Source organism: Globicephala melas, chromosome 13 (genome assembly GCF_963455315.2).
Source record: "Globicephala melas chromosome 13, mGloMel1.2, whole genome shotgun sequence".
In the NCBI taxonomy this organism is placed as follows: domain Eukaryota; kingdom Metazoa; phylum Chordata; class Mammalia; order Artiodactyla; family Delphinidae; genus Globicephala; species Globicephala melas.
The window spans coordinates 66,808,449-66,828,729 of NC_083326.1; the positions used below are offsets into that span (position 1 = coordinate 66,808,449).

The 20,281-nt window shown below is 53.8% G+C and overlaps 1 protein-coding gene across 5 annotated transcripts; it reads left to right on the forward strand.

Annotated features, from left to right (window-relative positions):
- The first annotated feature begins 12,010 nt into the window (after positions 1–12,010).
- RNF215 (ring finger protein 215) lies at positions 12,011–19,731 on the forward strand. 5 transcript variants are annotated; one of them, XM_030860797.2, is made up of 9 exons: positions 12,011–12,362; positions 12,619–12,762; positions 13,246–13,317; positions 13,398–13,483; positions 13,906–14,062; positions 18,131–18,250; positions 18,328–18,471; positions 18,714–18,816; positions 18,906–19,731. In XM_030860797.2, exons 1-9 carry the CDS (start codon positions 12,078–12,080, stop codon positions 18,926–18,928), a joined length of 1,134 nt encoding a protein of 377 aa, XP_030716657.1. In that variant the 5' UTR covers positions 12,011–12,077; the 3' UTR covers positions 18,929–19,731. The 5 variants fall into 5 exon arrangements, with proteins under 5 accessions (XP_030716657.1, XP_030716658.1, XP_060139172.1 ...); XM_030860798.2 differs by having other exon boundaries at positions 18,343–18,471; XM_060283189.1 differs by having other exon boundaries at positions 18,349–18,471.
- Positions 19,732–20,281: the final 550 nt, after the last annotated feature.

The following is a 20,281-nucleotide window of genomic DNA, read 5'->3' on the forward strand; positions in this document are numbered from 1 at the left end:
TGCAAGTCTGATTTGCGGGACAGATGCCATCTGACTGTCCTGCCATGCCCCTTCCCCATACAATGAAGCCATTTCCTACTTTCTGAGCTCACCAGCCCTCCCTCTCTGTCTGGGTTCCCCCCTCCCCTACTCTAATCCTACCTCCAGGGTAGCAGCTGGTCACATGCCTTGGCCATTCTTTCCTCCTACTGCGTGCCAGGCCCTAGGTGCTGTTCTGGGGATCCCGAAATGAGTCGGATGCCATCCTGCACTCTCAAAGGTAAGACACAGGCACCATCGACTAGAATACAAGGACGAGATAAATGTCCCAAAGAGAGCCGGCAAGTACCTGGGAGCTTAAGGGGGGAAAATTTGCTTTGGGTTGGAATAATCCTAGAAGGCTTCATGGAGGGAACAAAATTGGACTGGGCCCTAAAAATCTGGGATGGGAAGGAAATGGAAAGGAGATTCATTCATTCCATGCTGACACAAAGGCACGAGCAAAGTTCTGGTGGTAGGTAGGAAGCATGGCTACAACCAGAGAGGAGGGGAGAGAAGGATTGCGCCAGGAGGACCAGCAGGACCTTGATGTGGCCCTGCTTAGGAGCATCTGCCCGGCTAGACCATGAGGTCCTTGGGCACAGGACCCTGTTTACTCACCCCGAATCCCCACAAGCCCCTCCCCCCACCACAGCATCCTGCACTCAGGGGCTGTTCAATAAATGAATGCCGAATGAATGAATGAATGTAAGAAACACTCCCATAGGCACAGAGCTAGGTCCTGGGGGAGCCCTGGGAAAGAGACTCAAACGTAGATCATTCAGGGATCAAGCAGCTCACCTCACTTAACAGCCGTGGAAACAGGCCCAAAGAGGCCATGGCCTGCCTAAAGTTGTTAGTGGCGTGACAGATGTGGAGAGCTTCGCGGGGTGCCTGGCCCGTGGAAGGTGCTGAGTCGCGCCCTCCTCTTACTGCCTGGAATTCATGCAGAGCGAGCCTAGAAGCCTGTGAGCATCACACCTCCCAGAGCAAAACCCCTGCCACCTCTGTACTCTGCACTCCAGGAGAGTGGAAAGCAGACCGCCCCTGGCTCTCTGGGTTAGAAGGCAGAGGCAGGCTACAGCAGGCCCATTAAAGACACTTGGGAGACTTCGCTCTGCACCTGGCGAGGCCTCCACCATGGAGGTCTGCAGCCAGGCACAGAGTGAGGGTCTTGGGTCCAGCCTGGTGTCTGAGAGGCCCCCGCTCCACCCCTGTGAAGCATTTTCAGGCAGTCCTAGCAGTCCTGCCCTGGTTACAGACTCATCAGCTTTGGCTCAGGGCAGGGCACAGCCAACTTCCTTGCATGCCTGGCTGAGATCTTTCTTTTAGACCCTTCCAGGGGCAAGATGTTCTTTTCAGTGAAGGACCTACTCAAAGGAAAATAGAACAACTGCTTAGGTTGGTTCAGCACTTTACAGTCTACAAGACACTTTCAGACCTAGCTTGTCATTTAAGACCACGGTGACCCCCTAAGGTAGGTAGGTCAGGTGACTTCTTGAGGAATCTGAGGGAGGGAGGCAGTCATGTGAGAATGCCTGCAGTTGTGACTTGAACCCAAGTCTCGGGCTTCTAGGCCAAATGCTCCCAGGTGCCCACGGGCTGGGGTTTGGACTAGCCTGGGAACTGCCTAAAGAGGCTTCCCAGGAAAGCACAAGGAAAACATTCACCCAACAGGAAACAGTCCCCAGCCCCAAACAAGCCCCCTCTCCCAAGAAATCTGGATTTACCCACTATAAAGGCCTAAATGAAGTACCCTTCCTCCAATCTGCCCTTCCCAGGCCCTGGGGCTGCCTGCTTCTCCTTTGGCCACTGAAACTTACCTATCTCCAGCCCACTATGGAGCGGCTAATCTGATCAAATCCTAGAATCAAAATCTGGATTATATATTTATTTATTTATTATATATTTATTATCTATAATTAAACTCCTCCAGGCTGGTTACTAAGAGAACTCCCTCCTCCACATCCCCACCTTTTCTCTATCCCCCCAATCCTGGTCTGGCAATTCTCCCTCCCTGTTAGGTATGTTGCTCCCCTACTCAAGAATCTGCAATGGCTCCCTAGTTCCTTCAGGAGTCAGCCCAACCTTACTGACTTGCATTCAAGGCCCACCCCGAGCTCATCCCAGCATCCCTTTCGGCCTTGACTGCCACTTCTCCCCACTGCACACTTTAATTTCAGTCACAGAGGCTCCAAGCTGCTCCTCAGATGCACTTCTGCCCTCCTGCCTCTTCAGAGCTGCTTCCCTCTCCTGTTTCCTCCTGCCATATCCTCCCTGGTCTTCAAAGCCTGATCCAGGGATGTTTCCAGGAACTTCTCCCTGATCCACCCAACCCAGCATGACCTCTGCCAACCAGTAGCCCCTCTGTCTTGGCCTTGACACTGACTGCTTTGTGTTGTAGTGGTGACTGTCAGGAAATGGCCTGACCCAGGAGAAAGAGCCCAGCCTCACAGATCAGGCAGGCCGGAGGCGAGATCCAGGCCCTGCCACCTGCCAGCTCTGTGATGGGTGTGCTGTTCTGAGTATACCCTGCCGGGCATGGCATGTGGACAGCTGAAAGAAGACTGCTGGAACCCAGAGATTTAGGAGGCATATTGGGTAACAGTTCTAGTCTTGGGAGGTAGTGCCCAGGGCTTGAGATTCCTCTGGGAGGCGGCTCTGAACACAGGCAGGAGCGCTGGACTGGGAGTCCAGAGCCTGGGCTTTAGACCACATTCTTTTTTTTTAACTATTTATTCATTTGTTTGTTTATTTATTTTCTCTGCACCGGGTCCTAGTTGTGGAACACAGGATCTTCGTTGTGGCATGCAGGATCCTTTGTTGCAGCACGCATGTGGGATCTAGTTCCCTGACCAGGGATCGAACCGGGGCCCCCTGCATTAGGACTGCAGAGTCTTACCCACCAGACCACCAGGGAAGTCCCTAGACCATGTTCTTCAGTGAATGTGCTGCAGTGACTATTCAGCAGGGGGCCTCCTTGGGGCCATCTGCCCTTGACCTGGGCCTTGGATGACTCTTCTCTAAAACAAGGGTATTGACCAGGAGGTTGGAGGCCCCTGGGTGCCCTGCCTTCTGATTCTGTGGTGCCAACGGGGAAGGGGTGGTGCGGAGATTGGCACGGGGATTTGAGAGTCAGAGAGAACAGTCCTTTAAACCCTTCAACAAATATTTGTGGAACACTCTACTTCCAGGAGGCTGGGGTAGCTGGAACTCTCTGGAAAGCCCTTGTACTTGTGGGTGGCCATGCAGAAAGGCCCTGACTCTGAGCCTCCTCCCAGCCCTGCCCACGTGCTGCCTCAAGTCTTTTTCCAGCAAAGTGGGGAAGGAATAAAGAAATCTGTACCACCCAAGACTACACGGCCTGGACAGTGGAGGTGACAGCAGCAGAATGAGGAAGCAGTGGTGAGGGACCCACTCCTGTGCCTGCCCCTCCCCCCCACCCAGGCAACCCAGACTTCGGCTCCTGAGTGGAGCTTGAAGCTAGAGCACCTTTCATGCCTTTGCTCCACCAGCACTTATGCAGCGGGTGTGGGGCCAGGCATGGGGACACCTCAGAGGATGAGGCCAGCAGGTCCTGCCCTCCAGGAGTTCCTGGTCCACAGGGGGATAGCCAAGGCCAAAGACCATTCGGTACAGAGTGGCCAGTGCCGCCATAGGGGGTGCAGAGGGGAGGGTCCCCGTCCAGTCAGGGGACGGGATCATCCTTGGTTTCCCAGAGACCTGATAGCTGAGCAGGGTTCTGCCAGATTGGAGGAAGCAGGAGGCCTGGGGACCATTCATTCATTTATTCAAATGTTCATTCATTCATACATACATTTGTTCGTTCATTCGGCACTTATTTAACTGAGCGCTGTGCTAATCATGGAGTCAAAAACTATGCCCGGGGAAATTACAGTATTGGTGGGGGGCATGCCCAGACTGAGATCAGGCTGTGGAGAAGGGAGGGGGCAGTGGGGGCCAGATAATGAGTCAGGGCGTGGGGGGATGTGGCTGTAGGAGGGCCGGGCGTCAGGAAGGACCTCTGAGTGGTGGGGAGGGCCTAGTCTGAGATGTTTGAGCAAGGTGAGTGGTCTTTCTTCTTCTCGTGACTGGGCATCCTTGATGTTGAACAAGAATAGAAAATCCACCAGGGTAAGTTCAGACTGTGGATGAGAGTGCCTTTGTAGGTTGAAGGGACACACGTGGATCTCTCTTGGGGAGAGGGTTATATCTAGGGGAGGGGGCAGGATAAGGAGCCCTCTTTGCAGGCCCCTCGGGTTCCAGCTGCAGCCCTGCCTAGTTGCCCAGTATACAGGATGGCAACCTGTCTATTACCTCACGGTTTTTTCTCCCTCCTGCTTCCCCCACTGACCCTCCACCCCCCACCCCCAAATAAGGAGGCCAGAAGTGTTCAGGCACTTCCGTCTAGGAGGTGGCAGCCTGAGTTCCCGATGACTTCTGCTGCAGCTTCTTGATCCCCTGCTCTTGCCTCTCCCCCTGCACTGATGTTGTGAAAGCAGAGGCAGCAGACCTGGACCTGGAGCCAGGAGACCTGCGGCCAAACCCTAGCTCCTCCGGTGGCAAAGTCACCTACCTGCTTTCTCTGGGTGCCTGTCACCTGGGGAGAAAAATAATCCTTGCCTCTCTCCCAGGGCTGCTGTGAGATTTCCAAGCGAAATAATGGCTGGAAAAGTGGTGGGTGCACAAATGGGAGGGATTATCAGTACTATAATCTATTATGTGTTATTTCTGAAGGTACAACAGAACATGAGAAACCAAGCCCGCCTGGCTCCTCCCCAGGAGCCCACTTCCTCCTCACTTCCGCAGTCTACCCTGGCTTTGCAAAGACACAAATCCTCTCCCTGCCCCACTTCCCACACCCGAACCCCCCTAATTAAGTCCTTTACCTTCCCGGGTATCATTGTCTAATCCCTAAGCCCTTTCTCACCAGTCTCCAGTTCTCTCCAGGAGTCAAATCCCTTTAGAGTGAGGTGGCCCACTTAGCTGTGAACCAAGAGGCTGGGGGCAGGGAGCAGGCATTTCAGGGCTCCTGGAGGGGAGGGGTGAGGAGGAGAAGGGAGGGGAGGGCAGGAGGGGTGCTGGAGACTCTGCCCTGGCTCTGCCATTAACTGGCACAAGTCTGGAGGCTTCCCCTGGGAGGAGTGGGTTGTCATTTCTACCCACACCCAAGACAGAATCCAGATTCTACAGCCAGACTTTTCATTCCCGGCCAGTGCCTTTGAGAAGCAGGACAGCTCAGGGTAAGCCCACCGACTCTGCAGCCAGACCACCTGCATTCAGGTCCAGGGTCCATCACTTACTGGGGTTACTTGACCTCCGTGCCTCAATTTCCCTTCCATCAGATGGCAATGACAATCTTACTACCTCATGCGGTGGTGATGGGATTAAATGAGCTAGTTCAAGCAATTCGCTTGAACAGTACCTGGAACATAGTACATGTATCAGCTGTTTTACTTGAACTTCCTGCTTCTTTCCCCAGATATTTTTGCCATTCAGGTCTTAAACCTCACTACACTGCTCTTGGACAGTCCTTCTTTCCCTGGCACTGAAGCTGAAGCAGCCCCCAGCCCTGGTCACTCTCTAATGCTATTTTTATCTCCTTCAGGTGGCACTTACCATGGTCTGAAATACATGGTTATGGTTGACCATCTATTCTCAAGGGCAGGAGCCATTGCTGGTCATAGTCATGGCTACAAGCCCAGTGCCTAGAACCCCGCAGGTGGTCAACATCCATTTGTGGGCATGACCCAACACTCACTCTGTCCCTTAGGACTGGATCCTGACCACCCTGACACACCTTCTACTCTGAAGCCCCTCCTCTTGCCACACCACATTTACATTCCTTACCTGCACCTGCCCTGTATGATCTCAGGTGGGTCAGCACCCCTCGCTGGGCGTCTGGGTGAGTAGATGGAGGTGATGATGAAACCAGGCAACCAAGGGACAGTCTAAGATTTTTCTGAGATGATTTCTTATATGTTCTGGGGCTTGTGCCTATAAGGTGAAGAGATCTCAGGGACCTCTGAGTTCTGAAAATACAGTCCTCCCACCAGCCTAGCCCTCTGTTGCTACAACTGGGCTTGAAGCCCCTGTCAACTGAAAAAAAAAAAGCACAATCTACAAATTATGTTTTATTCGGTGGCCAAATCTGAGGACTTAAACCCGGGACACATCATCTCAGATAATTCTGAGAAACTGTTCCGAAGAGGAAGGTGGGGAAGCAAGGATACAGAGGAGTTTTTGCAACAAAGACCAGGTAGTCAGAACATCAAAAGATTCCTGTTAAGATAGGAAAATCAGATATCTTAAGTTAAGGAATGTGGCACTTTTCTGTGTATGGGAAGAGTCTGGGCTCACTGAAATCATTTCTTTGATATGCACCTCAGCTACATGGGGCCAGCATCCTTTGTTTTCTCATCCTGAGTTCCCTCAGGGCTCACTGGTGGAGTGGCTATAATGTGGTAGCTTGATGGCTGCGACATCCTTTGTTTACTGATATGGCAGGCAGCCTTTTTAGTTCACACCCCCATGGGTGGTACATTCCTGTGAGCAAGGCATTGCCTTCCTCAAGGCCCCTTTGTAAAAACAGCAGAGACCAACATTGGGCCCCAGTGTGGCCCCATTCCCTGGAGACTAGCCTGCCACCTGGTGGCAGCTCAATCACATTGGTGCTCCTCCATCACAGGGGCCGAGGTTCGTGCTCACTGGAGCAGACCTGTATTCTGAACATGGATTTGCCTTCCCTGCCCTTCATCCTTCTGCCAGCACCACCATCCGTGGACTCATGGGATGCTTGACCATTTTATGCACAGCCTGGAATCACAATGAAGAATTAGTTTCACAGCAGAGGAAGAGCAGCCCTGGGCTCGTGCCAGCCTCACCACGTATCACGTTCCTGGTACCAAGTCTAAACCATTTCCCTGCCCCTGCCCCATTAGTGCTTGGGGTAAGGCACCCCATGTCTCACACTTTCATTAACGGCTTCATTTCTTTCTCTGTCCCCTTGCAACTTTAGGGGGGATGAGGAAAGATGGGGGATGGGGGGGCCTCCTCCACACAGTTCACAGCCCAGCCCAGAGCCAGGAAACCTTGTATTCCAAGACACAAGCCACTTGGGATCACAGCATGCCTGGTGAAAAGACCCACCCCCAAAACTTTTAGTCCAACTCCCAGTTGCGGACCCAGGCCAAGAAAAGGGAAGCGGCTTGCCTGGAGGCACAGGCTGAGAAACTGATGGCTCTGTCCCTACCAGCTCCCTACCCTGCCCCAGAAGTGAAGCAAGCCAGGATTTGGGGGTTTGGCTCCTCTGGAGGGGTCTGCAGGGCTGAGCATCCTGTCCATCCATCCCTGAGAGTAGAGTGGCCTGAGGGTCAGCACCAGGCCCCGTGACCCACCTCCTCCCCCACCTGGGATTCATTCTGGGATCCCTTCCTCCCCTGTGGTCTCTTGTCTTTATTTTTTAATTTATTAATTTTTAATAAATTTATTTATCTATTTTTGGCTGCGTTGGGTCTTTGTTGCTGCATGCAGGCTTTCTCTAGTTGCAGTGAGCAGGGGCTACTCTTCATTGTGGTGCACGGGCTTCTCATTTAGGTGGCTTCTCTTGTTGAGGAGCACGGGCTCTAGGCACGTGGGCTTCAGTAGTTGTAGCATGCGGACTCAGTAGTTGTGGCTCGCACGCTCTAGAGTGCAGGGTCAGTAGTTGAGGCGCACAGGGAAAGCCCGCATGTGGCAACAAAGACCCAACGCAGCCAAAAATAAAAATAAAAAATAATAATAAATTAAAAAAAAAAGAGAAATGGAAAAAAATTGTGATGATAACTCTTAGGATTTACTCTGAACAACTTTCATATATAATATTCAACAGTGTTAATTCTATTTATCATGTTGTACATTATATCCCTAGTACTTATTTATCTTATAACTGGAAGGGTTTTTTTTGTTTATTTTTTTGCGGTACGCGGGCCTCTCACTTCTGTGGCCTCTCCCACTGCGGAGCACAGGCTCTGGACGCGCAGGCTCAGCAGCCATGGCTCACAGGCCCAGCCACTCTGCGGCATGTGGGACGCGGGATCCTCCCGGACCGGGGCACGAACCCATGTCCCCTGCATCGGCAGGCAGACTCCCAACCACTGCACCACCAAGGAAGCCCTATAACTGGAAGTTTGTAGTACCTTTTGACTGCCTTTATCCAATTCCCCCTCCCCCAGGAGAGATTTCTTACTACATAAAAGCAGATTATAAAGGAAAATATTGAAAAAAATTCATCCACAATAAAAAATGAAAAACTCTGTTAACCCAAACATTGTAATAAAGCGGCAGGGAAAGCCACCAAATGAGAAAAGGTATTTGCAACCAAATGATTCATATGCAGAATATACAAATACATAGATATGGGCACAAGATACAAATAGGCATTTGCCAAAAGAGGAAACAAGAATGGTCAATAAATATGAAAAGATGCTCAACCTAATCATTAATCAGAGAGATACAAATTAAGGTCTTATGAGAGATCAACTGGCAAAAATTTGAAGTCTGACAATGCCAAGTACTGGTAGGAATGTGGACCTGTACACTGCTGATGGGCGTACAGCCTGGTTGTGCTGGTACAGGACAGCCACGCTGGTAATAATTGTACATCAAGTAAAACTGAAGATGCACACTCTCAGGAATTCCACTCCTGGGTATACTGTGCACTCTAGAATAGTGGTTCTCAACACAGACTGAACATTAGAATCATTTAAGGATCTTCTAAAAACTACTGATGCCCAACCTCTACTCCAAATCAACTGAATTGTTATCTCTGGAGGTGGGGCCTTTGTTGTTGGAAATGCTAAAAAGCTTGCACACCAGGTGACTCTGCTGGCTGAGAACCATTCCCTGGGCATGTGCAGAACATCCCTATTTGAATAGTAAAAGACTGAAAACAGCCCGACTCACAATCGCTAAAGAGATAAATCGTGATATCTTCATGTGTAGCATACAATGCAATAGAGAAAAATGAATGGACTAGGTATGTGTATCACCATGGATAATTCTAACAGAATGCTTAGCTCAAAAAGCAAGTCTCCAAATAATACATGCTATTTAAGTTCAAAAAAATCGACTTTAGGTCAACATACAAAAATCAGTTGTGTTTCCATACACCAGCAATGAATAATCCTAAAAGGAAATTAAGACAACAATTCTATTTACGATAGTATTCAAAAGAATAAAAATATCTGGGAGAGACTTCCCTGGCAGTCCAGTGGTCAAGACGCCGGGCATGGGTTCCATCCCAGGTTGGGGAACTAAGATTCCCGCGTGCTGCGCAGCGCAGCCAAAACAAAAAGAATTACCATCTGATCCACTTCTGGGTATATCCAAAAGAATTGAAGGCAGGGACTCAAACAAGTGTTTGTACACCAGCATTCATAGCAGCATTATTCACAATAGCCAAAATATGAAAACAACTGTTACTGAACCAGGTTCGTTTTGCCCGTTGCACAAGCCAAAACGCTGGGACACTGAGGTTTGCAGCAAAGAAAGGGTTTATTCATAAGACAGCCAAGTGAGGAGATAGGAGTCTGCCTCCCTGAAGGCAAGGGGCTCCGGGGTATTTATGGGATGAAGATAAAGCAAGCAGGGCGGTCTGAGGCATGGGGAGTGTGGGGAGTGTAGGGAAAGGCGACTGGAAAAAGGGGCGGTAATCTTCATTCTGCACAGGTGTAACTGAACTACAGGTCTCTGCACGTTCACAGCACAATCTGAGGGTGGAATTTTGGCCCTCTGACATCAAAAGGTCACCAAGCAGGCACTCGAGCATGCCCAGTTGGAGGGTCAGTGGTCCTATCCAGTCTTAACCAGCTCACCTCGAACTAGGCACAGCTGACTGGAAAACAACTCGGGCAAATCTTATTGTTTAGGCCACTGCTGCTTGGAGAACATGCATCTTAAAATGACCTTGATTAGTGAAGGCAGGTGAAATGGATTTGACTCATTACCCACAGTTTTGCAACCAAAATGTCCATCAGTGGATAAATGGGTAAACAAATTTTGATATGTCCATAAGCTGGAATATTATTTAGTCATAAATAGGAATGAGGTGCCGACATCCATGACAACATGGATGAATCTTGAAAACATTATGCTAAGTGAAAGTAGCCGTACACAAAAGGCCATGTATTATTGTATGATGTGTCCAGAATAGGTAAATCCATAGAGATGGAAAGCAGATCGGTGGCTGAGGAGAAGGGGAAATAACAAATGACTGCTTCACAGGTACGGGGTTTCCTTCAGGGGTGACGAAAATGTTTTGGAACTGGATAGAGGTGTGGTTGCCCAACGTTGTGAATGTACTCAATACCACTGATTTTCTGACTTTAAAATGATTCATTTTATGTTGTGTGAAACTCACCTCAATAGCAAAAGAAACCGGAGGACTGTCTGTATTTTTAATGAATGCATTCACTTGTAACAAAACTCTAAAAATATCAGGCAAATGAGAAACACAAAGTTCAGTTCACCAGTGTGGGATGTAATTGGGGAGGGACACCCTCCCTAGCAGTCTCGGCAGATTCTTAACCACTATGCCACCAGGGAAGTCCTCCATTTCTTTAATTTTGTATCTATCTGAGACGATGGATGTTCACTAAACTTATGATAATTTCATAATGTACGTAAGTCAAATCATGATGCTGTAGCCCTTTAAACTTATACAGTGCTGTATGTCAATTATATCTCCATAAAGTTGTAAGAAAAAAAAAACTCTCTTGACCTTGAAGTAACCAAGATATTCTCCTATGTTTTTTTTCTAAAAATGTTTAGGGTATTACTTTTCATATTTAGGTCTTTAATCCACATGGAATTGATTGTGTATGATGTGCAGTAGGAGTTTAATACCATTTATTTTCCTTATGGTAACCCATTCCCTTAGCACAATTTATCAAACAGTCCATCCTACTGCACATCATACACATCCTCCCCTGTCCTCAAATGCAACGCTTCTTCGTACACAGCCATGCTTTTGTGTGCGGGTCAGTTTCTGGCTTCTGCGTTTGATGCCCTATTTGTCTGACTTCAGGCTGGTATCAGACTGTCTTATTCTCTCCATCTTATTCTTCAGGAGCATCTTGATAGTTCAACGTTGGTGGTTATACAAGTGTTCCCTGTAAAATTCTTTCCATTTTTATGCATGCTTGAAATTTTTCATAATAAAATATTGGGGGAAAGAGTGTCATGGCTCCTCAGGCCTTTGCCCTTTTATCACGATACAATTTTTTAAAAAATTTTCAGACTGAGCCAGCTCCCAGCAGCAGCAGCCCCTGGGAGAGAAGGATGAATTTTAGGACCGTCCATGGAACTTTCACATTCCGGTGGGCATCAGACATGACTTGTTGGGGGTGAGGCAGTGCTGGTCTTCTATCGTGCCCGTTTCAAGGCCTGAAGACCCAGCCTCTGGGCCCCACTGTGGAACTGTGTTAGCTGGGGGTCCCTGGCCCCTCTCTCTGCCCCTCCAGGACCCTTGCCTCAATCTCGCCCCTCCCCACCCCCGGAACACCTGTCAGGCCAGTCTCTGGAGTTCAGTCTGGTGGAGAAATGGAGAACCAGGCCAACCGTGTGACCATCAGGCGGCTCCAGAGCAAGGGCTAGCGTCCAGACCCCCAGAAGTTCCTCGTTGCTGCCCTTCTGGGGCCCCGATCGTGCCTCCGGCTCCCCAGGTCGCCAACTATCTTCCAACTATCTCCGTCGGTCTCCCTTCCTCTGGTCTCCGCCGTCTGACAACCAAAAGCTGGGAGCGCCTCCTCTGACTTCCCACCTCTGCCAGTTGACCTGGGCTCCGCCCGGCTGCAGCCCCGCTGACCGCCGGCGCCTGTGTTCTCCACGGCCACCAGGGGGCGCGCGCGGCCGGGTCTGGGCGCGGGAGCCGCCGCGAGCCCACCCCGCCTCCCGGCGCTCCTCCCCGTCCGGCCACGCCCCCGCCCCCGCCCCTCCCGGCGTCCCGCCCCGTCCGGCTGCGGCCTGGCTCCCTTCGCTTCCCCACGCTCCCAGGACCCCCGGCGCCCCTGTGTCCGGCCATGGGCCCCGCCGCTCGCCCCACGCCGAGGTCGCCGCCGCCGCCTCCTCCGCCGCCGCCGTCGCCACTGCTGCTGCTGTTGCCCCTGCTGCCATTCTGGCTGGGCCTGGCGGGGCCCGGGGCCGCGGCGGACGGCAGCGAGCCCACTGCTAGGGAGGGGCGGGGGGCGGCCCGCGCCGTGCGGGTGGACGTGAGGCTGCCGCGGGAGGACGCTCTGTTGCTGGAGGGCGTCAGGATTGGCCCCGAGGCCGACCCGGCGCTCCCTCTGGGTGGCCGTCTGCTGCTGGTGAGCGCCGCTGAGCCATGTGGCCCCCACCCCGCCGTAGACCCAGCACCCAGATCCAGCCTTCATCCTGGACCAAGCCCTGTCAGCCCAGCGCCCCTTCCCCAGGCTGCCCAGGTCCCCAGCATTCCGGCTTCCAGAACCTGAGATCAGATGCCCTCCCCTCCAGACTCATTCCCAAACCCTGGCCTTGCATCGCTTGTGTGACCGATCCCCCTTCCTCCCCCTCCTCCTTCTACCATGGCCCCTTGCCCCACAGATGGACATCGTGGATGCTGAGCAGGAGGTGCCTGTAGAAGGCTGGATTGCAGTGGCATACGTGGGCAAGGAGCAGGAGGCCCAGGTTCACCAGGAGAGTCAGGACAGCGGTCCACAGGCCTATCCTAAGGCTCTGGTTCAGCAGGTGCAGGGGGTGTATGTGGAAAGGGGGCTGGAGGAAGGGTTTTTAAGGCAACTGCTAGAGCCAGACTACCAGGTGGGCCCCTAAGGAGCTTCCAGAGAAGCCCTGGGCCTGGCTGGGGCAAGGGACCCCAGGGGTAGACTGGAGTCAGTGTGGTTGGCAGCAGAGAGGTGGGAGGAGGCTAGAGAGAGTCAGGAAGCTCAACCAAACTCTGAGAGTATACAGTGGGGAGTTCCTGCTGGGGGTCGGTGGGCAAGCCTGCCCTGCTTGGACCAGGGAAAGCACAGTATTATTTGGGTCCCACAGAGCATCTGGGGGGAAGGTGAGAGGAATAAGGGTTTTTGCCCTTGATCTCAGGGAGCTTATAGCTGATCTGTCCAAAGGAAATGCTAACCGCAGAGCCAGGAGCTGAGAACAACTATGACCACAGGTGGTGAGACAGGTGTGTGGGCAGGGTATGTGCTAGCCTCTGCCTCTGTCCTGCAGATGCGGAGGGCGCTCTTCCTGGGAGCCTCTGCCTTGCTTCTCCTCATCTTGAACCACAACGTGGTCCGAGAGGTAAACCGGATCAGGCTTTTGGGGCACATAGGCTGGGGAATGGGTGACCCGGCCTGGCTGACCTCCCTGTCCCCCTACAGCTGGACATATCCCAACTTCTGCTCAGGCCAGTGATTGTCCTCCATTATTCTTCCAATGTCACCAAGCTGTTGGAGGCACTGCTGCAGTGAGTTGGGGTTTGGGCTCAAAGGACTGGGCTTGGGTGCTAGGGTCCTTGGCTTTGTCGTGGGCTCAGGGGTCCTGGGACCAGGGCCTTCCCTGTTAGTCTGAGACTGTAGCCTCCTAGTCTGAAAAACGGGTGAGAGGACTAGAAGGAGATGATTCTATGGGCTCTATAGGTGGAGGTGATTGGCTCCAGCAAGGAGGAAGCCAGATTCCTGATTGACTCTTCCCTGTGCTTGAGAGCCTCCTTGGCCGGCTGTTATGAGAACTAGAAAAACCACTGGCTGGGAAAGGCGTGGGGGCCAAAGCAGAAGGGCTGTGGGGTGATACTCAGGGGTATCCTTTTCCCACAAGGCTGGGGTGAGTGGGTCCGGGCCTCTCCTCCCAAGAGCCCTTCTGTCTGGCCCCTTTGGCCTCCCCTCTCAGGAGGACCCAGGCCACAGCTGAGATCACCAGCGGAGAGTCTCTGTCGGCCAACATCGAGTGGAAGCTGACCCTGTGGACCACCTGTGGCCTCTCCAAGGACAGCTACGGAGGATGGCAGGACTTGGTGTGCCTGGGAGGCAGTCGGGCCCAGGAGCAGGTGAGTGCCTGGAGAGAGGAGGTGGGGGTGGGGGGACCACACACATGACTTGTCTCCAGTCCTGCGGCGTCTTGCTGCCCTGGTGGGGAGGACCACCCCTTGCACCTCCCAGGGCTGCTGTGAGGGTTCAGGGGCTGGGTGGGTGCTCCGTGTGGTGCCTGACCCGGGGTCATGCACAGTCAGCTTTAGCTGCTGCTGTTGTCACGTCCCTGTCCCTCTCAGAAGCCTTCTTTGACTCCCTATCACCTGCAGAATGAAATTCAAACTCCTTACCTGGCTTTCACAGCTCTCCTGATCACTCATCCTTCTTTTTTCCCAGTCTTCTCCCTACACTCCAGCCACTCTGTGCCATTTACCGGTCTCCACTCACGCCCCGGTCTCCTGCCACCGGGGCTTGTCTGTAGGCTTGGACATTCTCTTTCTCCAGCTCTGTATGTCCCAGTCCAGCCAGAACCCTCACAACTCATCCTCCTGCCTTCTTCGGAAAGCCTCCCTCACATTGGGCTCCCAGCCCCCCTACTGCTTTTATTTTTATTTTCTTAAATTCTTTTTTAATTTTTAAAAGAAATTTATTAATTTAATTTATTTATTTCTGGCTGCATTGGGTCTTCGTTGCTGTGCGTGGGCTTTCTCTAGTTGCGGTGAGCTGGGGCTACTCTTCGTTGTGGTGCACGGGCTTCTCATTGTCGTGGCTTCTGTTGTTGTGGAGCATGGGCTCTAGGCATGTGGGTCAGTAGTTGTGGTGCGCGGGCTCAGTAGTTGTGGCTCACAGGCTCTAGAGCACAGGCTCGATAGTTGTGGCACATGGGCTTAGCTGCTCCGTGGCATGTGTGATCTTCCCAGACCAGGGATTGAACCCGTGTCCCCTGCATTGGCAGGTGGATTCTCAACCACTGCGCCACCAGGGAAGCCCCCTCATAGGCCTCTTAGGGCAGCCCATCCTGTGTGACCGTTGGGGACTGTGACTGTGTCTCCCGAAGGCCAGGCTGTGTCTTATTTGTCTCTGGCTTTCCCAGTGCTTGGCATAGAGAGGGTCAAAGGTATTGTGTCTGCAAGCATTTCTCAAATCCCCACTCTGCAGGGCAGGTTTTCCCCGCTCTCCTGATGCGCAGCCTCCAGCATGCCTCGGTGGATGGGGAGCCGTGCAAGGCAGCTTCAAGTCAGGCGGACTTGGAATGAGGCTCTGAAACCTTAGCTGAGCAATGTTAGGCTGCGTGTTTAACCTCTGGTCTCACGTTCCTCATTTGTGAACAGGTATAGCACACGGCCACAAGATTGTTGAGATTGTGTATGTAAATCTCACGGCGGGCACTGAGCAGATGGGTAGCTGCTCTGCTACAGTACCTTTATTGTTATGAGTGCTCGAATAAGTCAACAGTCACCAAAGGTGACTGTTCTGATATTCTAGGACACTTGGGGGTCCGTGAGAAGGGCTGTGGAGGGTACAAAAGGCCTTGGAAGACCCGGGCTCTGCTGTTCAAGGCCTCAAAGACGGGCAGAGAAGAGGAACATACACGGAGGCAGCCCAGAGCACAATTTCGCTTGAGCAGCGTGAACCGCAGTTCTGCAGAGCGAGCGGGGAGTGAGGCTGCGGGAGTGGAAGGAAGGGCTTTCTGGAAGAGGAGAGAGCCCGCCCTCTCTCCCCCTGGAGGGCAGCCCACATGGACTTCTGGGAGGGGCAGGCATTTGGTGAGGGGCTGTCAGATGAGAGACTGGGAGGAGTTGCAGGCAGAAAGCCTGGAGCTCAGAGAGGATCAGACTGGGAGCGTGCCCAAGAGGCCAGTAGGTGGGCATGTACTGTAGGTCAGGTCAGGCTGGCTGGTTGTGAGGGCAATGCTGAACAGCCTTGGCCTTGCTGCTGGCTGGGGTGGGCCAGTACAGGTGTTGGGAGCCCACGGTAGCTGAGGTGTCTGAAGGACAGCCAGGGCCAGCTCTCAGCCCCAGGGCCCAGTCACCACTCCTCCAGCCTCTGGGCATCCAGAGTTGTAGTCACCATGTATCAGAAAAGTCTGATGACCATGTCCTACTGCTCTGATGGACAAGGCCCAACTCTGCCCTCCCTCCTCACCTGGGAGTCCCCAAGATGCACCGAGCCTGGGGAGATGGGGTCTCTGGCCTCCAGTAGAGCTCCAGGCCAGCCACAGCCTCGGCCCACCCAGAACTCACTGGCCGCTCCAAAGCACAGAGCTCCAGGTTCTGCCCCAGAGAGCTTACAGTGTAAAGGTCGTGCGAGTCCTGCCACGTGTCAGCCTGGCTCAGCATGGCAGGGGGTATGAGGACAGGGCAGCTCCAGCCCTGGGCTCATGTGGCCCTATCAGGGGAGGAACTAGGCCAGAGACACTGTCACCTGTTGGGGTGATTACTGAGCTGGTGAGGGGCATGGCCCTTCAGGCATGGTGAAGGCGCCTGAGCTCAGCCTAGGGGCTTCGGGAGAGCTTCCTCAGCAGGTGTCACCATCCCTCCATGGACGAAAGGGGACGCGGACACAAGCCAGGGGGCGAGGGTGGGACAGAGTGTGAAGCTGGGGCTCACAGACCCCTCTTGGCAGTGGCCCCCAGAGTGCTTCCACCCTGAACCAAAGCAACATCTTATGACCCTAACAGCACCCAACCTTGCCCATCAAATCATTTCTCAGCCCCTCTCCCACCACGTGTTGGCAGTTGAACTTCAGCATTGGCTGGGGAAGAACATGGTGGCAGAAAAGTTTTTTGTTTTGTTTTGTTTTTTTTTTTTGCTGTACGCGGGCCTCTCACTGTTGTGGCCTCTCCCGTTGCGGAGCACAGGCTCCGGATGCGCAGGCCCAGCGGCCGTGGCTCACGGGCCCAGCCGCTCTGCGGCATGTGGGATCCTCCCGGACCGGGGCACGAACCCATGTCCCCTGCATCGGCAGGCGGACTCTCAACCACTGCGCCTCCAGGGAAGCCCAAGGCAGAAAACTTTTAAACGAATGCATTTATTAGTTGTGACACGTCCGCAGGCCCGTGTGCTGGTAGGTTAGCGGCTGGGTCTTGTTTCCTCCGCTGTGTCACCTCCTGAGCCAGCTGTTGAGTGGTCACAGCCTGTCTGCCGCACTGGATTTGGTGGCAGTTCAGTCTAGGTCAGTGTGTCCCCCTGGGGGCCTCTCAAAGGCGAAGTGAGGTACCTCAGACGTGGTTCCCTCCCACCAGCGGGAGCTGGAGGACCGCTGAGGGCAGAGTGGGTATGAGGAGGGTGGCAGGGGAGGTGAGGGGGGAACATTTGCCTGGCAGGGTTGGTCAGGGAGAGCTTCCAGAGCAAGAGGTGTCCAAAGCCATAAGCCAAGGGAGGGAGCGTGGAAGAAGAGCATTAGTTCCCAAGACCTGGAACAGTGTGGAAAGGCACAGACGTGGGAGGGGCAGGGAGCATGGGATGGGGGAGGGGGGAGGGGTGGAGATCAAGGGCCTTGAGGGCCCCCTGGTAGAAGAGTTTGGGTTTCCTCCTGAGGATGGGGAATGCGGAGGAGGTGGGAGGGGAGCATCAGAGGGAAGGGTCAAGTAGGGGTGCTGTGTAATCGGGTTTGCAGATGAGATCCCTGTGACTGTGGGTGGGATCTGGGCGGGTGAGGCCTGAGCAGGGCACCTGAAGAGCAGCAGAGTGGGGAGGAGAGGAAGGGCGTGCGGGGCCTCTAGGGAGTGAGGAGACAGGGCCTAGGGACTAGCGCCCTCTCAGGCTGTGAATGCTCAGCCTGGATGGGTGTGGGTGGGTGGGTGATGGCAGCCAGGAAAGCAGACCAGGAGGAGTGCTGGGTAGGGATGGGGGTCCTGGGCTGGGGAGTCTGTGAGGCTGCCAGTAGATGCTTCTGTGAGTGCATAAACACCGGGTTTGTTGCCCAGGATTGGCCTGGGCTGAGCACTGATGTAGGGTGAATCTGGGGCAGCCCCTGAGAGAGCACGGGGCAGGGGCGGGAGACAGCAGCTTCAGAAGAGGAAGCCTGGCGCCTCCGGGGTCATGGTGCCCATGGACCTCATCTGCCTGGTCCTTGGGGTGGATTTACTGGGTAAAGAGGGTGGGGTGGCTCCAGCGCCCCTGACACCCTGCTCTTCTCCCCAGAAGCCCCTGCAACAGCTGTGGAACACCATCCTGCTGGTGGCCATGCTCCTGTGCACAGGCCTCGTGGTCCAAGCTCAGCGGCAGGCATCCCGGCAGAGCCAGCGGGAGCCCCGAGGCCAGGTGGGAGCCAGCCCTCGGGGGCCCTCGGGAGCCCTGGTGTCCCCAGCCCTTGGGAACTGTGTGCCCTTACCCCACAGGTGGACCTGCTCAAGCGCCAGGTGGTGCAGAGGCTGGCGTCCCTCAAGACCCGGCGTTGCCGGCTGGGCCGGGCGGCACAGGACCCCCCGGAGCCTGGTGCTGAGACCTGCGCCGTGTGTCTGGACTATTTCTGCAACAAGCAAGTTAGTGCCCTGGGCAGAGGCCAGCCTTCGGCTGACACGTGATGCCCCCTACCCTGCTCCCAAGAGACCTGAGAAGTACCCCAACCAGGCCTTCACCCAGCCCCACCAGAGCTATGGAAAGTAGCATGGGGGTGGGGCAGGTCACAGGGGTTTCAGTTCCCCAGCTCAGGTGTGGGCGTGGGGCCTGCTACCCCCACTGGAGGCCTATGCCTGTGGCCTGAGCCATCTCCCCGACTCTGCAGTGGCTCCGGGTGCTGCCCTGTAAGCATGAGTTTCACCGAGACTGTGTGGACCCCTGGCTGATGATCCAGCAGACCTGCCCGCTGTGCAAATTCAACGTCCTGGGTGAGCACCAAGGGTGGGGGCCCTTGGCCATCTCCACCTGGTTCCCACCTGACACCTCCCTCCCTGATATTTTTTCTCCTCTCCTGCAGGGAACCGCTACTCAGATGATTAGCTGCCCCAGCTGGATCTCTGCATGTGGGATCTCTGCATCCCTCCATCTGCATCCTGGCCCTGGGCCCTTGGTGCCTGAAACAAGACGGCAGGGGGAACAGGACAGAAAACCCTATGGGTGGAAGGAGGGATAGGGGCCTCCCCTGCTGAGGGGCAAGGTGCCCACCACATCCACACTGGGATGGAGGGACCACAGCCCCCAGGCTGAGGATGCAGGGCCCAGACCCAGCAGGAAGAGAGGCTGCTTTGGGGCCTTTCTCTGCCATCCTGGGGTGTGCCTGCCTTCCACTCAGACAGCTCCCAGGACTCTGGCCAGGGACCTGGGGAAGAAGGTGTGGGCAGTGCTGCTGTTCCCAGGGCTCTGGGAGCTCTCTGACCTGCCTGTCAGGGCATCCCTGGGGCCTGAGGCTGCAGTGGCCAGGTTTTGTGCTTATTTATTGGGGGTGGGTTGGGAGAGGAGCTATCTGGCCTTGGGGGCACTCTAACCTGACCACGTTCCATGACACATCTTGAAGGCTATGATGTTTAACCTAGCGGCCCTTCCACTGCCTGCTAACCCTTGGTCCTTGGGTACCGGCAGCTGCAGGTCCCATGGCCTGTCCAGCTGGGCTCCCTTCTGGGGCCTGGCTGGGACCAGAGGCCTTAGAAACCATCTAGTCCTGTGCTTCTCCGTGGGGTTACAGGTTGCTGACCAGGATACTTGAAGCCACAGGATAAATGTGGTACATCTTACAGGGGCATCCGTTTTTTTTAGATTTGGGGTACGGGAGATTTAATATTAAACATGGATATATTTTAACATAAGATGTAAAATTTGTGTGGATGTTTTAAGATAAACAAGTTGCCCTGGAGTCTACTGCCCATGGGAGGCAGATTCTAAAATGGCCCCCAAGATTCCCCCAGCCCTCATGGACACGCCTTATGTGATCCTGGCACTATGACGCTGATGGATTTTACTCCCATGATTAGGTTGCTTTATGGCACAGTTGACCTTAATATGGGAAAGCATCCAAGTGGGCCTGACCTAACCACGTGAGCCCATTAAAAGTAGAGTTTTCTCCAGCTGGTGGAAGGAGAGGAATTCAGAAATTTGAACCATGGAGGGGATTCAATGCCTGAGAAATTCTCTGTTGCCGACTTGAAGATGGAGGGGCCATATGGCAAGAAGCTGGATGGCCTCTCAGAGCCCAGAGTAGCCCCGACAGCGACCAGCAAGGAAATGGACATCAGTTCGACAGCTGCAAGAACCAGAATTCTGCCCACAATCAGAATGAGCCTGGATTCTGCCCCACACCCTTGCAAAAGAAAGGCAGATGCTTTTTTAATTTTATTTATTTTTTATTTTTGGCTGCGT

Bases quoted from the DNA above. Each gene is read 5' to 3' on its own strand.
- RNF215 (XM_030860797.2), top strand. From the start codon at position 12,078: ATGGGCCCCGCCGCTCGCCCCACGCCGAGGTCGCCGCCGCCGCCTCCT. The intron at 12,763-13,245 runs GTGCAGGGGGTG...TCTGTCCTGCAG, and splicing joins CTAAGGCTCTGGTTCAGCAG to ATGCGGAGGGCGCTCTTCCT. The intron at 18,251-18,327 runs GTGGGAGCCAGC...CTTACCCCACAG, and splicing joins AGCGGGAGCCCCGAGGCCAG to GTGGACCTGCTCAAGCGCCA.